The following is a 13,015-nucleotide window of genomic DNA, read 5'->3' on the forward strand; positions in this document are numbered from 1 at the left end:
GAGAAAGCAGTTTCACAGCCAGCAGCCTCAATAGACCAGAATGAAATGCAACATGTTTCATCTGGAACTATCATTACTCCTCTGCTTCATTTCCCCGCACTGCGCTTGTTGAAAATAATACTGGCACAAACAAATTGAACTGGGAGTAGAGGAGGCAGGTTGGGGGAAATAAGTAACTCTATATATTTTACAAAACTGAACATCTAACTTTTTGTGACCTGTGGAAGATGCATTTCTGCAAAGAAACTACCAACAACCAAAATCAGGGAATTAAACTAACCGTAGTGTTTATAATTCATTTCATTTCACACATTATCAGTACATACTACCAATGCGCAAATTACAGTAGGTGACCTAATTAATATTTTACAATCTGCTGTGGTGAGCGCAGCTGAAAGAAGATGTTTGAATATTGAGAGATGAAGAAAACAGTACAATAATTATCTACACCTGAAGCCCTTTTTTGCATTCTTTTTACAAATAGCAACGTTAACTTAATAATTGCAGTGAAAAAAACAAACATCTGTGAAAAATCTTGGCTGTGTTAGTGAGATACTCGAGCCTCTTGCACTTCACTCTGCTTCTCTGTGGCTGTGTGAGAGGGAGCTGCCTGGGTCCCGCTCACAGCCAAATAAGCTGAGAGTGAAAGAGAGAGAAAGTGAGTGAGCGCAGAAGGACAGAAGCAGTGTGACCACAAATGACAGCAAAACGAGTCTCATTTTTCAAAACCAAAAAACTTCAAGCTCCTCTTTTGTGCACATATTCTTCTCATCTAGCTCCAACCTCTTTTTCATCCTCCCTGTTGCTCTTCAAGCCTTCAGTGTACTGAACCTTGTAGGCCCTGAACCTTTTCTAGCCATTAACAGGGTGTCTGCCTGGCATGTTCAAATTGCCCACCGTAGCCTTAGGAAGTGCAGTTTTGGAAATGTATAACATGTATAGTCAGAAATGTTATAGATTGTTTCTGCTCGACTAAACTTTGCGTGATGTGACTTTTATTTGCCCCATTGAAAGTACTTAGTTGTTAGTAAATATTTGTTTTGCTATACACTTGGAGCCATGAGTGTGAATGATAGGTGGTTAATGGGGTCCCATGCTTCTGAAATGGATAATGATTAGCAGCGGTTGCTACTTTGTGACAGATCAAATGTGTTGGCTCACTCGATACTAATACTGAGAAGTTTCACCCAGGTGAATCTGTGGAAGTCAGTTCAGATAGGATTTTTTTTTCTGCATTTGTGCCAAAGATGGTCATATTTTTACCTGTTGTAGCAGAAAGCCGGGCTGATAAAACACACAGGTGACACAAACTGTCTGCTCATCATATATAATGACTGAAAAATACACAGTAAAGCATATCAGGGTTTTCTTTTTTTTTTTTTTTGCTCCTTAACTACAACAGTAAATGAGCTTGCGGTGTCTGTAACTACAGGAACCATCCCATCACTTACAACCACTCACAGAGTTCATTTTCTAAAGCTGTCCCTCCTGCTTGCACTCTGTTTCAGTGCTCCAGGTCGTGTGGCTCAGGCATCCAGAAAAGAGAGCTTCACTGTGGGGAGAGAGACTCACAGGGAGGGTATGTGCCTTCAACTACACACTAAGACATCCCTCATACTTTAATAGATCTGCACAGATACTTGAGACCCCACTGTGCCATCTGTTTACTATCATCTGAGTCAGAATTTCAATGTTTTTCAAATGAGAAGCTCTGTAGGAATAGTCATTTTGAGCAGATAGCCTGTCCTCTCGTTGCACAGGTATGTGGCGTTTACTATACGGAGGTGCAGGAATATAGCCAAACCTTTGGTGGATCTTCAGCAAGGATGCAACCGAGGTCCATGCCCAGAGCTCCCTCGGGTGGTCCCTGGAAGAACGACCTCAAGCGTAGTGGTCTTAGGCTGGTACGCCTCTCCCTGGCAGCAGGTAGATTTTCTTGTGCTTTGGTTAAATGCTATCTACATCAAAAGATTTTACGGATACTTGTGTGTTCAAGCTGAAAATCTCACAGTTTGAAGATTTTCTACCTTATATGACACAGTATGATTACAGCTTTGATGTGTTAAAGTTACACTGCTAAAAATATAAAAAGGGACACTTCATATCCATTTGTTAAACATCGTGTCAAGAAATGTTATTTTATCTACCTTTAAAGTTTATTCAGACTGACCCATGTTGCACTACTGCCTCTATGGGTCAGCTCACATCAGCAACACATCCTGAGCCCTCGACTGTCACACAGAGTTGGTCTTAGGTCAGTTTTCACTTAAATCGGACTAAACACGGACTGCCATTGTCGGACTCTGATTGGTTATGTCATGAGGCATGTGATACTGATGTAAAAAGTGTAAGAACTGCTCAAAACCTGATTTCATTCTTTTTGAACTATTCTGTCACAGTACTTGTCACAGTAAAGATTTATAAGTTGCACACATTGTAAGTGACAGATGATTGACTAGAGCAGCCTTTTATTGTTAACAGTACCCAGCATGTTCAGTCCTTGCCATGCAAATCACTGATATCAAATGGAATGCTGCCTTGGCAGTAGGTATACTGAAATGGCTTAGTGGGCTTCAGATTGAACTTGCTTTAACTTGTGTCCACTCTAATATGAATGGGTTGGACACACCACTCTAGACTCGGGTGATATGTACACCAGCTCTAAAAATTGATTTATTTTCTATTTCACTGTCTCTGAATTGACATTTTTTCGCTTTTGTTTAAGAGACTCTCTTCAGTCTGAGTCTTTTGCATAAATCATTAATTGTTACTAATTGTCATAATACCACATTCAAGTGCCCCCCCCCCCCCCCCCCCCCCCCAAGAAAACTAAGTGGCAGACTATACAGTGTAGGTGATGTAAGTTTACAGATGTAGCAGAGGTCTTAGCCAGAAGTGGAACTGTGGATATGTGGGATAGGCCAAAAGATGTAGAGTCTTTTGGGGTACGGTTGTGTCGACTATGTGTTACATCATCTATTATGCAAAACGTCTTAAGGGCAACCTCTTATAGTGCAGGTCTTATTCTGCTTGATCTCAAGCTTGTGATCCTTGTATGATTCCACCAGAGAAGATATCTCTTGACACCTGCTGCAGGGCAGGTACATGGTGTTAGGGTTGTTTGTTTTCTTCATCTGTTCTTTGTCTCTGCGTAGAGTTTTCTTCCATTCTTTCCCCTCCCTCCCCTTATCCCTTTATTACAGCTGCTTTTCCTCTCTCAAACTTTTTCCCCTCTTATTTGTATGACTGTGCTTCCTCTTGTATCTCTTCTTCTCATTTGTTTCTTTTCTTTTTGGCTCACTGCCTCTTCTCTCCTGCCTTTGTCTCAGTGCTCTGTGTCCTGTGGCGGAGGAGTCCAGACTCGATCCATCCAATGTCTTCGACAAGGTCGCCCCGCAGCTGGCTGCCTGCCACACCAGAGGCCTGTCACTTCTAGGGCATGCAACACGCAGTTCTGCCCGGCTGCTCCCCCGGCTCCAGCACATCGCTCTAGCAGCCGGGTCACAGCTGCTGGACCAGCACTGAAAGGTATATTTCTCCGAGGGAGCAAAGAACAAATTTATTCAGCATCATTAAATGATGACCATATAATTACAGACATGGAGGAGATTTACTATTGAGATTTCATTCAAAGACTAGCAGCCCAAGAGTTTGCAAGAGTTAGCATCATACTGTATCAAAGTAATATGGCAAACCAATTAGTTAGCATGCCAACACACTAATGTGTAGGACACTTCAGTTTGTTAGTATTTTGCATGTTAAGGAGCTGAACCATTTCTCACCTTTTCGGTGGCGATGACTCAGACAAGAGAGCATTTGGACTATTAATTGGAAGGTTGGTGGCGCAGTCCTCATTTCCTCCAGTTTAGGCGTTCTTGAGCAAAATAGTGAACTCCAAATTGCCCCTGATGCATCCATCAGAGTATGATTGTGTGCATGATAGTTAAAAAGTGCTTAAAGGCATAGAATTAAATGCTGTACGAACGAGTGTTTGTAAATGGCTTTCAATAACAAGCACTGTATAAGTATCAGTCCATTTATATTAGCAGGCCATCACACTAAAGTGTGTAACAGTTATTAACATCATTAAACACTGGCCTATACACAGCTTAAAACCAGCATGTTAGTATTGCCATTGGGAGCATATTAACATGCTGACATTAGCACTGTGTGTGTTGGTGTTCAACTAATTAGTCACTGAATGAACTGAAAAACAAAAAAGTTTAGCAATAATTTAGTCAAATGTTTTCTGGTTTGCTACTTTCTTTGCTTTGTTTATTCTCATATCTTCAAGTTAATGTTTATTCTTATAATATGTATAATAGCATTGCTTCTTTTTGTTTTCTCTTCAGAAGAACACTGTGTGGATCACTTCAGCTGGTGCCACTTGGTCCCTCAGCACGGCGTCTGTAACCACAAGTTCTATGGAGAGCAGTGCTGCAAGTCCTGCTCCAGCAAGAAGCCATAGAGCTCTGACACCTCTGAGTCCACAACGGCCAGCCTCGAACAAAAGTGCTGCTACGGAGGCCATTCAGGGGCAAATACCCACTACACACAGGACTGTGCACAGCAATGTGTGTTTTCTTCCTGGAGTACTTGACTAATGCATTTTGTATAGAAGTGAAAGAGTACATACACAGACTTTGTTCAAGAAGGCAACGTGGCTGCTGATGCTCTTCTGCCAAAGTGGTGTCATCAGGTCAATGCTCACATTGAAACTGGAAAGACAGTGAAATCCAAACTGAAGACTTGTTGTAAAATATATGTATCTTGATATTTTGTGGAGTATTTTCCTCTTGAAACCCCTGAAACTAGAAAGCCATCAGGACAACAGGAAAGAACAATAGTGTGATTAGTTATATGTTGTGCATTTAAAGGCATCTGGTTTCGTATGTCTTTGTTTAAGTTATTATGGGTCCTAATATATGATTTTACATTTTGTGAGATTTACAGTGGATTTGGGACATGTTATTTTTGTGTTTTGTGCCAGTCACCCTTGCATTCACATGATTCAGTTTTATATGGGGCGTTAGTAATCAGGTGAACTGCACTTCTCCTTCACATGATGTCCACTTGTCCTGTTTACTACTCCTGAATCGCACCACGTCACATTCATGTCAGTGCTATTTAAACATCCGTATCTGTGTACCTAAAATATGTAATTCAACTGCGTTGTAAGTGGTTGTATTTTTTTTTAATCTCTGCTTTATCTTTATGGTAAATAACTTCACCATCTATCTGCTTTTCTTTTCTTCACTGCATTCTCTCTATCGATTACAGCCACAATGAGGTGAATAATGAGTAAGGCTGTCTGCAAGCCTGGGGGAGAGTAGAGGAGGGTGAAGAGGGAGAGAAGAGGATGATTGCTCGGTAAGCGTGGGTGCAGTCTAGATAGCAAGGGGTTTTGGTTATTGAGAGAGAGTAGTGTAGGTGTGTTCTTCACAGAAGTCTGGTCAAAATATAGAGACGTGGCAGGTTGAGCTTGAGATAAGAGATGATGCACTCGTGTTCATTTCTGTTTTGATTGGGGCACAAAACAACATAAAAACAACATATATGCAGTAGTTTGGTTGAAGGGAATTTTAATGGCTCAAACTCTAAAAGCAGACAGTAATGTAAAATAGACTGACTGATTTATTGGCAATCCAATATTAGCTATTGGCTGGTCTCTCAATATCTACATTTATAACAACCGATAAATACAATTTCTTAAAAGAGATCAAGGAAGAAAAGCAAAAACACCCTTGAACCAATATGAAATCAAGACGTAAACAAACCAATATCTATTTCTTTAAATAAAAGAATCTGCAAACATGATTGATCAATGTATAAATAGTCTACAAACTCACCTATTATGCTATTTGATTTACCCCCTTAAGAAAACGACTAATAATTTGAGACTTCAGGTAATACTGTATTTATAGATGTATATAAATATACAGTATAAAAACGAAATTGTAGTTAGGCTAAAATTTTCTTCGTACATAAAACTGTTGCCTGTAGTGACAAACCAATGAAAAAATGTGATGCATTTTAACTTCTTGTTTTTTTTTTAGATTTCCCCCACATCTTTACAATTCACTTTCTCTTCTCTGATCAGTCTAAAAAAAACTTGTTATTCTCACTTTGCATAAGACCACATAAAAGAATTAGCAAGGTTAGCAACTAACTGGTAAACACAGGAGACCAGTAGAGCAGTAAAAAGCAGCATATAATATTGTCATTTTAAAACCTGTCTTAATTTATATTTAGGCAACTTGAAGTTAATGGAACAAATATGCATGCAAAGTGAAAGTAAATCAATGTGTCTTTACCTTTGGGAAAAAAAAAGGCTCTTAAAGTGCCTGACTATTAGCTAGTTGGTAATGGTGGCTGTCAATTTAAGTACAGAGTAAGCCATGTTCAGCTTATCAGAACCATGACTGCAAACAAAAACATTAAAGCAACCCTTTGATGTCATCACAAAAGAAAACTGTTTCCACACTAAATATGCTAATTTAATCATTTTTAGTTGTGAGAAAATTGATGAAGCAACTTTAACGTTTGGCATTAGTGTTGTCTTGCATTCTATCCCCATGAGCACTGTGATTATTGCCCAGTTGGACACTTAATGCCCATTATTTGTCTGGCCACTCAGTGGGAATCTGCTTTCACTATTATTGGCCTCTTGGCAACTTCAGACATTTGATAACTTTTTGCCCCTCTCAAAACTTTCATAACTAGAAGCATGCTGAGATTTATGCTACTAAACAATGTTTTTCTTACAGTGATTATGCCACCCTTTCTCGCTCTGCGGGGTCTGCGATTGCTCTTTAATCAAACCGTCTCCATGAATCATGAAGCCTGGAGTCCTCACATCGTCTTGGCTGCATGCTGTTTACTGGCATGCTGTGAGCCAGACACCACAAGCTGGGGCACATGCACATACACACAAATATGATGGCTAACATACACACAATTAACTTGTTCACTGAGCATCAGGCTGACTGTGAAGTGTGTGGGTGAGAGCATGCTTTTGGAATTTGGGCATGCATACCCTTGTTACATGGTTTCCCAGCTGCATGCCTGCATTTGCTGCTTGGATTCATGCATTTACAAGTGTGTGCCTGTGTCTTAAAGGGTGAGTGTTTGTACAATACATATGTATGTCCCTACAAGCCAGCCTGTGATGTCTACATCGCAGTGGGGCAGCAATTTTACCGCTGAGCTGATGTGAGAATTTCTATATCTCCATCCTGCTTTCAGTTCCAGATGGGACTCAATTTCCTCTGCCCATATTGGTTCATAATGACATATTTTGATTATCTTAGCATGGGGAGCCACATCAACCCTTGGCATTACTGCCGTGGAGAAATAAAGAGATTGCGACTCAAATAAAAATGCAGAAATGGAGGAGTAGCTCTTTATTTGGCATCCTCATTTGAATTTGGATTTGTTGGGTAATGTGCTTGCAACATCAAAACTTAAAAACTTCCCCAAAATATAAACAGATAATTCATCACTTTAATCAGACAAGTTTTTCTGATGCACTCAGAGCTTAAACAAGTTTAGTGTATGCTGGATAAAAAGTGTTTGCAGAGAATTATATGACAATATTCCTAAAAATGTTCTAATATCTATCTATAGATACCAGAAGTCAGTATTAATAAGTTTGATTAATCCCATCCTATAGGGGGTTGTTGACAATGATAATTTCAGGAATTGACAATGCTCACCTGCTACATCCTGTCAATCAATGCAATGGAACCAGATGTTGGCATTTTAGCCACGGAGGACAAGTGTGCAAATTTTACACCATAAAAATACGTTTTTATTTATAGTAAACTCTGATGACAGATTGACTAAAATTTGGCAGTAGCAGTAGCATCTGTTAATGAATTTAATGATCTCAGAAATATTAAATCTGGTTAACTTAAACCTGATATGCTTCCATTAATGTGGCAGTTTGACTCTAAGGGTCATGGCAACTTTGTATACTCCAGCTCTATCAGGGAAGTTAAGAAGCACAAAACAGCAACAGCCAACCTGATGGGGATATCTATTACAGCCATCGGAATGACTACATTAAAGGGAAAACAGACAAACCTTAAAAATCCATTATTAGGCAAAAACTTTAATACCACATGATTTTGACATTAAGCTGTACTTTGAGTTTAATGTTTAGCATTTTAGTATTGTTGCCTAATGCTTATAAGGATGCTGATGCTAGCATTTTGGGAGCACATCTGTGCCTTGCTAGAGCCTCAGTGAGCCACTAGCATGGCTGTGGCCTTGTTTAAAATTCATCACATCTGTTTTCATGTCTCCTGAAACAACCCGCCGCTATGAGAAACCTTGTCCAAAGAAAAAGAAGTGTACCTTTTTTGGAACCTGGTACACAATGAGCACACTGCACGAAAGTAAATGCCTGCCTTGGTCTGTCAACTCCAAAATAGGCCTGTCTCTCTTAATACTTGAGCTACCCAGGCTGAGTGATGCAGGTATTTCTTTCCTGTTTCCTGTTTTCCAGTTGGCAAAGCACCAGTTGTTGTCGGTCCAGTTGTAAGTCAGGGTCGGCTGTTATTTTCAGCTTAGACATTTCTCCGCTAGCTAAGTGTCAGGCAGGCCGGCTAAGACCGTCGTTTGTGTGCACTTGGCAGGCAGTGAACCCTGATAGGACCTCTCACAACTGACAGTCAGTCTAATCACATCTTAACAAAGTTCCATCTAAGCCTGTGTATGAGTGTCTCTGTGTGTGTATGTGTGTGTGTGGACTGAGAGAAAGTGAGAGTGATCTCTCTTTCTTGCAGGGCTTACTCTGAGGGCAGGCTTCACAGCAAGTGAAAGCTGTCATATTTCAACTCCACCTCTCCCATCAGTACCTCTGTATCAGACAGAGTTCACGAAGCACGTGCCCACACATACAAAAAGATAGCAGACACACACACTCTTACCCCTTTCTTCGTCCCACCATCCCCTCTATCTCTCCCACACACACACACACACACACACACACACACACACACACACACACACACACACACACACACACACACACACGATGTGGCTGCCTGCACAGGGGAGCGCCTGGTATTTGCTGCAGGGTGATTGCAGGTGGATCATGGCATTGGCAGGGCTTTAGAGGTGTGCAGTTGCGTGGGAGTCGCAGTGTGGGGCTCATTCGTTGCTGCCAGGCGTCTCCTCTAACGTTAAGAGATCTGCGAGGAGCAGATCTAGGTGATTAAGAGCTCAAAAGACGACTGGCAGCTCAGCGTCAAGACAAGCCTTTGTGTCTCTGTCATGCTGGATGATTTAAGAATCGAGTAAAGACCTGTGTATATATGGCTCACGCATAACTAAACCTCCTCAGCTCTGGCGAACCCTCACCCCCGATCCTTGCCCATCACATGCTCCCAGCCTGTCTCTCATTAGCTTTTCTGCTATCCATCTCCATCTTTTTTTTAAAAACATTTTCTTCACCTCACCTTACCTTCCTCTTCCTCTCCCCCTTCGCTGTCTCACCTCTCACTTCTTTCATCTCATTACCCTTGCTTATGCTTTTGTAAACTCTGGAAAGTTTGTAGTGTTTGGCTTTTGAAGCGCCTAAATCACTTTATAATGCCGCATGCTGTGTGTTTTCTCTCTGCTGTGTCACAGCTGTTGTATATGCATGTCTCAAAATTCATTTTTTAATTAAAAGATCAGGAATCTTCCGGGGTGTTTAAATTTGTGAGAAAGCAAAAAAACAAACAAAAAACCCCAGAAGTGTCCCTTGACCCCTCTCGACTGAGAATCATCGATTACGTGAGCGTTTTGTTTTAAAAACATTGCACCATCCCTGTTTGTCATACTGCAGCAGAGGCAGCACTTATTCCCCTTGGCTGCTCAAGCACCACTTTTACAAAATATAGTCCACCTGTTCATTTGCTGATTACATGAATGCACTGATTTGCTAAGCATATTTCGAGCATTTTTTTACTCATCCCCCTAAGCGCATAGAACCTTGAATGTGGACATTTTCTTATTTATTTATTTTTTGTTTGCTTTTTTGCTCATACCAGCTTATTCTCGCTCTTGATCTCTCTCTGGTGCATAAAGGTTTTCTGAGCGTCCCTGCTCAGATCCATTGAGTAAAAAGCTTTTACTTAACGTATTTTCTCCTTGAGGCTATGAATATTATTGATCTGTGTGTTTGCTGCAACTCTCTCTCATCTATCTTCCTTTGAGCGGCCGGTTTCTCATCATTTTCCCCTGAAATGTAAGAATTGATTAGAATCCTTGGGGCCCTGTAGGCACCAGCTGCAGCCATGCCCACCTGCCTAACCTCGTGACCTTGAGCAAACAGCATCCAAGTGGCTGGAAATGGACTGAGCTCCTTTTATTGTATCTTTGTCCTTTTTCAGATTTATTCTTGTTGTGTTTTTGTGTGAATTTATAAAGATGGAGCTCTTCTACGTCATTCTGAAAGAAGCGCACATTTCTTCCGCTACCTCCTCTTCCCTGGAGACACACTGCTATACAGATTAAGTCATGTAGAGTACACCCACATGTATACAAGTATAGTATGTACACATGCTACACATTTTACTCTGTTTAATGAGCTGCTGGTGAAATCTATGCGCGCTACAACATCTCCTCAGTTCTTTGTCTGACCACCAGAGGGCAGTGCCCACTCAAAAATTCTGCATTCAGTCTTTGAGTCTCTTTGTCCCTCCACGTTAAATGCAAATTCCAAACTATATAAACAAAAACAACAACAACAGCAAAATAAATCACTTTCTCACACCTAGATGTTAGATGTATGCAAATGGTCTCCCCTTTATTTCCTTACACTAAACAAAAGCAATGACTTCTCTAACCTCCAAGTTACAAAGTTAAACTCGTCGCTACTATATGCACATTCCCAAACTTCATTTCGACAGGCGTCATTTCAATATTTGTTCCTCAGACTGTCATATTTTATTGATGAACTGTGAGCTCAAGCTGGCCACGGGGAATACAATTCCACAACAGATATGTAAATTCCAACCTATCAATTTTTCAGACCTTTTGGTCGGCAATGCCAGCTAAATCTCTGAGGCCATCCTTCACTTTGCCCCTTGTGGATAAAAAGATGAATAGGCGAAAACAAGCCAGGCTTGATTTTTAGACCACCAGTGATTTCCTAAACTAAATGAAGCACTCTCCGCACGTTGAGGGCAAAGCTGAATTATAAATAATCAGGGGGAAACGTCATCAGACGGAAAGAAACAAGGTCAGAACTATTACCAATTAACTGTTACTTTTTTGTGCAAGGCCAGCAACAAAAGTGTAAAGGAAGGAGGGTGAAGCACTCCCCTTCACTGTGGAAAAACAGCCGGGGAGTGTGTGTTGTAGGTAATTGGCCAAGGTTACAAACCTCAATAAATCAAAGCCGTGCTAGTGCTTCAAACAAGGACAAAGCAATGGTCGCATTACAGCAGATACATTATTTTCCGACACATATTTCAGTTTCCAGCATCCTCGTACATGATTGTACTTCCCACGTACAGCAAGCCGCACTCCCCCTTACTCGACCTCTCACTTTATGTTCTTTTGTACTGAGTGGCACACTTAGAAGATAAAGAGCTTCCACATCAGGCTTTCCTACAAGACTTTCATCTTAATGAGGCCTTCATGAGACTGAACGGATTGGTTTGAAAGTGAAAGAATGTCTTCTTGAACAAAACATCTTATTCGGTCGAGGATTTGCTTTAGTTGCTAGTTAGCTAAATTAAGAGAATACTCTGAATCATTCTGAGAGGGCAAATCCCATCACTGCAGGGTACGGTTGATCTCTGGCAGCTCTAATTGGTGTAATGGATCAGACAAAGTTGATAAAATGCTAAAAGTTGAGCTACAAAAAAGTAATTTGATGCTGTATTTTACTCTACAGCTACATTTTGTAGAGGTGCTTGGGGAGCTGGTTTGCCTTTCAAATCAAGAAAAGCTCTAAAATCAACAGAAAGCTTCAAAAATTGCTCTAAAAAGGTGCCAAAACAATCTGTGTGCAGTGCAGTGTATACTAAAGCTGGCATCTTTAAATCAGTGAAAAGGGAAAGCACTGACGGACGTACTTTGTGACGTCTTGAATAGCAAGTAGAACCAATTTACAGCTGTTAACCCTGCATGTGTGCGTATCTGAGCACGAGATCCTCTCGCTGTGTGCATTTGTGTGCAGACAACAAAGTTGCACGGGAATAAATCATAACTTTTTCTAAGACAATAGTGACAATTCCAAGTAAATCTCAGCGCGCTGAAGCGTCTGTCGCTGTCAAGCGCTGCTCTGAAATGGAGAGGTTTTTCTATATATACAGACAGAGAGGGAGAGAGAATGAGAGAGACAGACAGAGATGGAGTGAGAGAGAGGAGTCTGACAGATTTCAGTGACACTGTGCCTCACAGCCACTTCCTCAGTGCTTTTTACCCACTGCCTCTAGTGAAGCATACACATGAAAGTGAAGTAGGCATCGCATGCACCCAAAACGGCGAACGGCACCATTAAAGATACAAAACAACTGTCACCTGAAGCCAGAGTCAGTGCATTTGACGTTTTTTCACATTACCATCAGCAGTTTGTTTAGACTGAACTTAAACTGTGGGGATATTGCAAACAAAACCAAAAAGAACTCTGACACACATCCATGCAACTGTAATATCAGCACAATAAATAAATCCCATTTTACAAATGCTTTTCTCTATTAGACGCAGCACTTGTAGCAGCCTGGAGTATATACCCCCACCTCTCCTTTGTTCTCTCCGGAGTTGTATAAACCTCTGTCGACAGCAATCACATCCGCAATAGATACAAATCCAAATGAAACAAATCAATCTAACTGCCTGCCCCTCTTCCTCTTCCCTCTAGCTTCTCCCCCACTTGCCTCCCACCAGCAGAGAAAACTGTGCCCATAAAAGTGGAGCTCAGATTGGAAAGTTTGTTTCCATTTGGGTAGGGTTTCCTTCGCATAGCGCTGGAGTAGAGAAACAATGAGAAGTGGGCAGGTGTGTCTGGCTGTGC

At 41.0% G+C, this 13,015-nt stretch overlaps 1 protein-coding gene across 3 annotated transcripts in view; it reads left to right on the plus strand.

Moving 5' to 3' along the window:
• adamts18 (ADAM metallopeptidase with thrombospondin type 1 motif, 18) overlaps positions 1-5,237 on the plus strand; it is a 51,511-nt gene extending 46,274 nt beyond the window's left edge. For 2 of the 3 annotated variants that reach the window (XM_026175466.1, XM_026175482.1), the window contains 4 exons: positions 1,509-1,579; positions 1,761-1,926; positions 3,330-3,528; positions 4,353-5,237. In XM_026175466.1, the coding sequence (XP_026031251.1) occupies positions 1,509-1,579; positions 1,761-1,926; positions 3,330-3,528; positions 4,353-4,468 (552 nt within the window). In that variant the 3' untranslated portion in view covers positions 4,469-5,237. The remainder of the gene's footprint in view (positions 1-1,508; positions 1,580-1,760; positions 1,927-3,329; positions 3,529-4,352) is intronic. The other variant, XM_026175475.1, reaches the window with a different exon arrangement.
• Positions 5,238-13,015: the final 7,778 nt, after the last annotated feature.

The sequence above is a fragment of the Astatotilapia calliptera genome, chromosome 1, assembly GCF_900246225.1.
Source record: "Astatotilapia calliptera chromosome 1, fAstCal1.2, whole genome shotgun sequence".
NCBI classification, from domain to species: Eukaryota; Metazoa; Chordata; class Actinopteri; order Cichliformes; family Cichlidae; genus Astatotilapia; species Astatotilapia calliptera.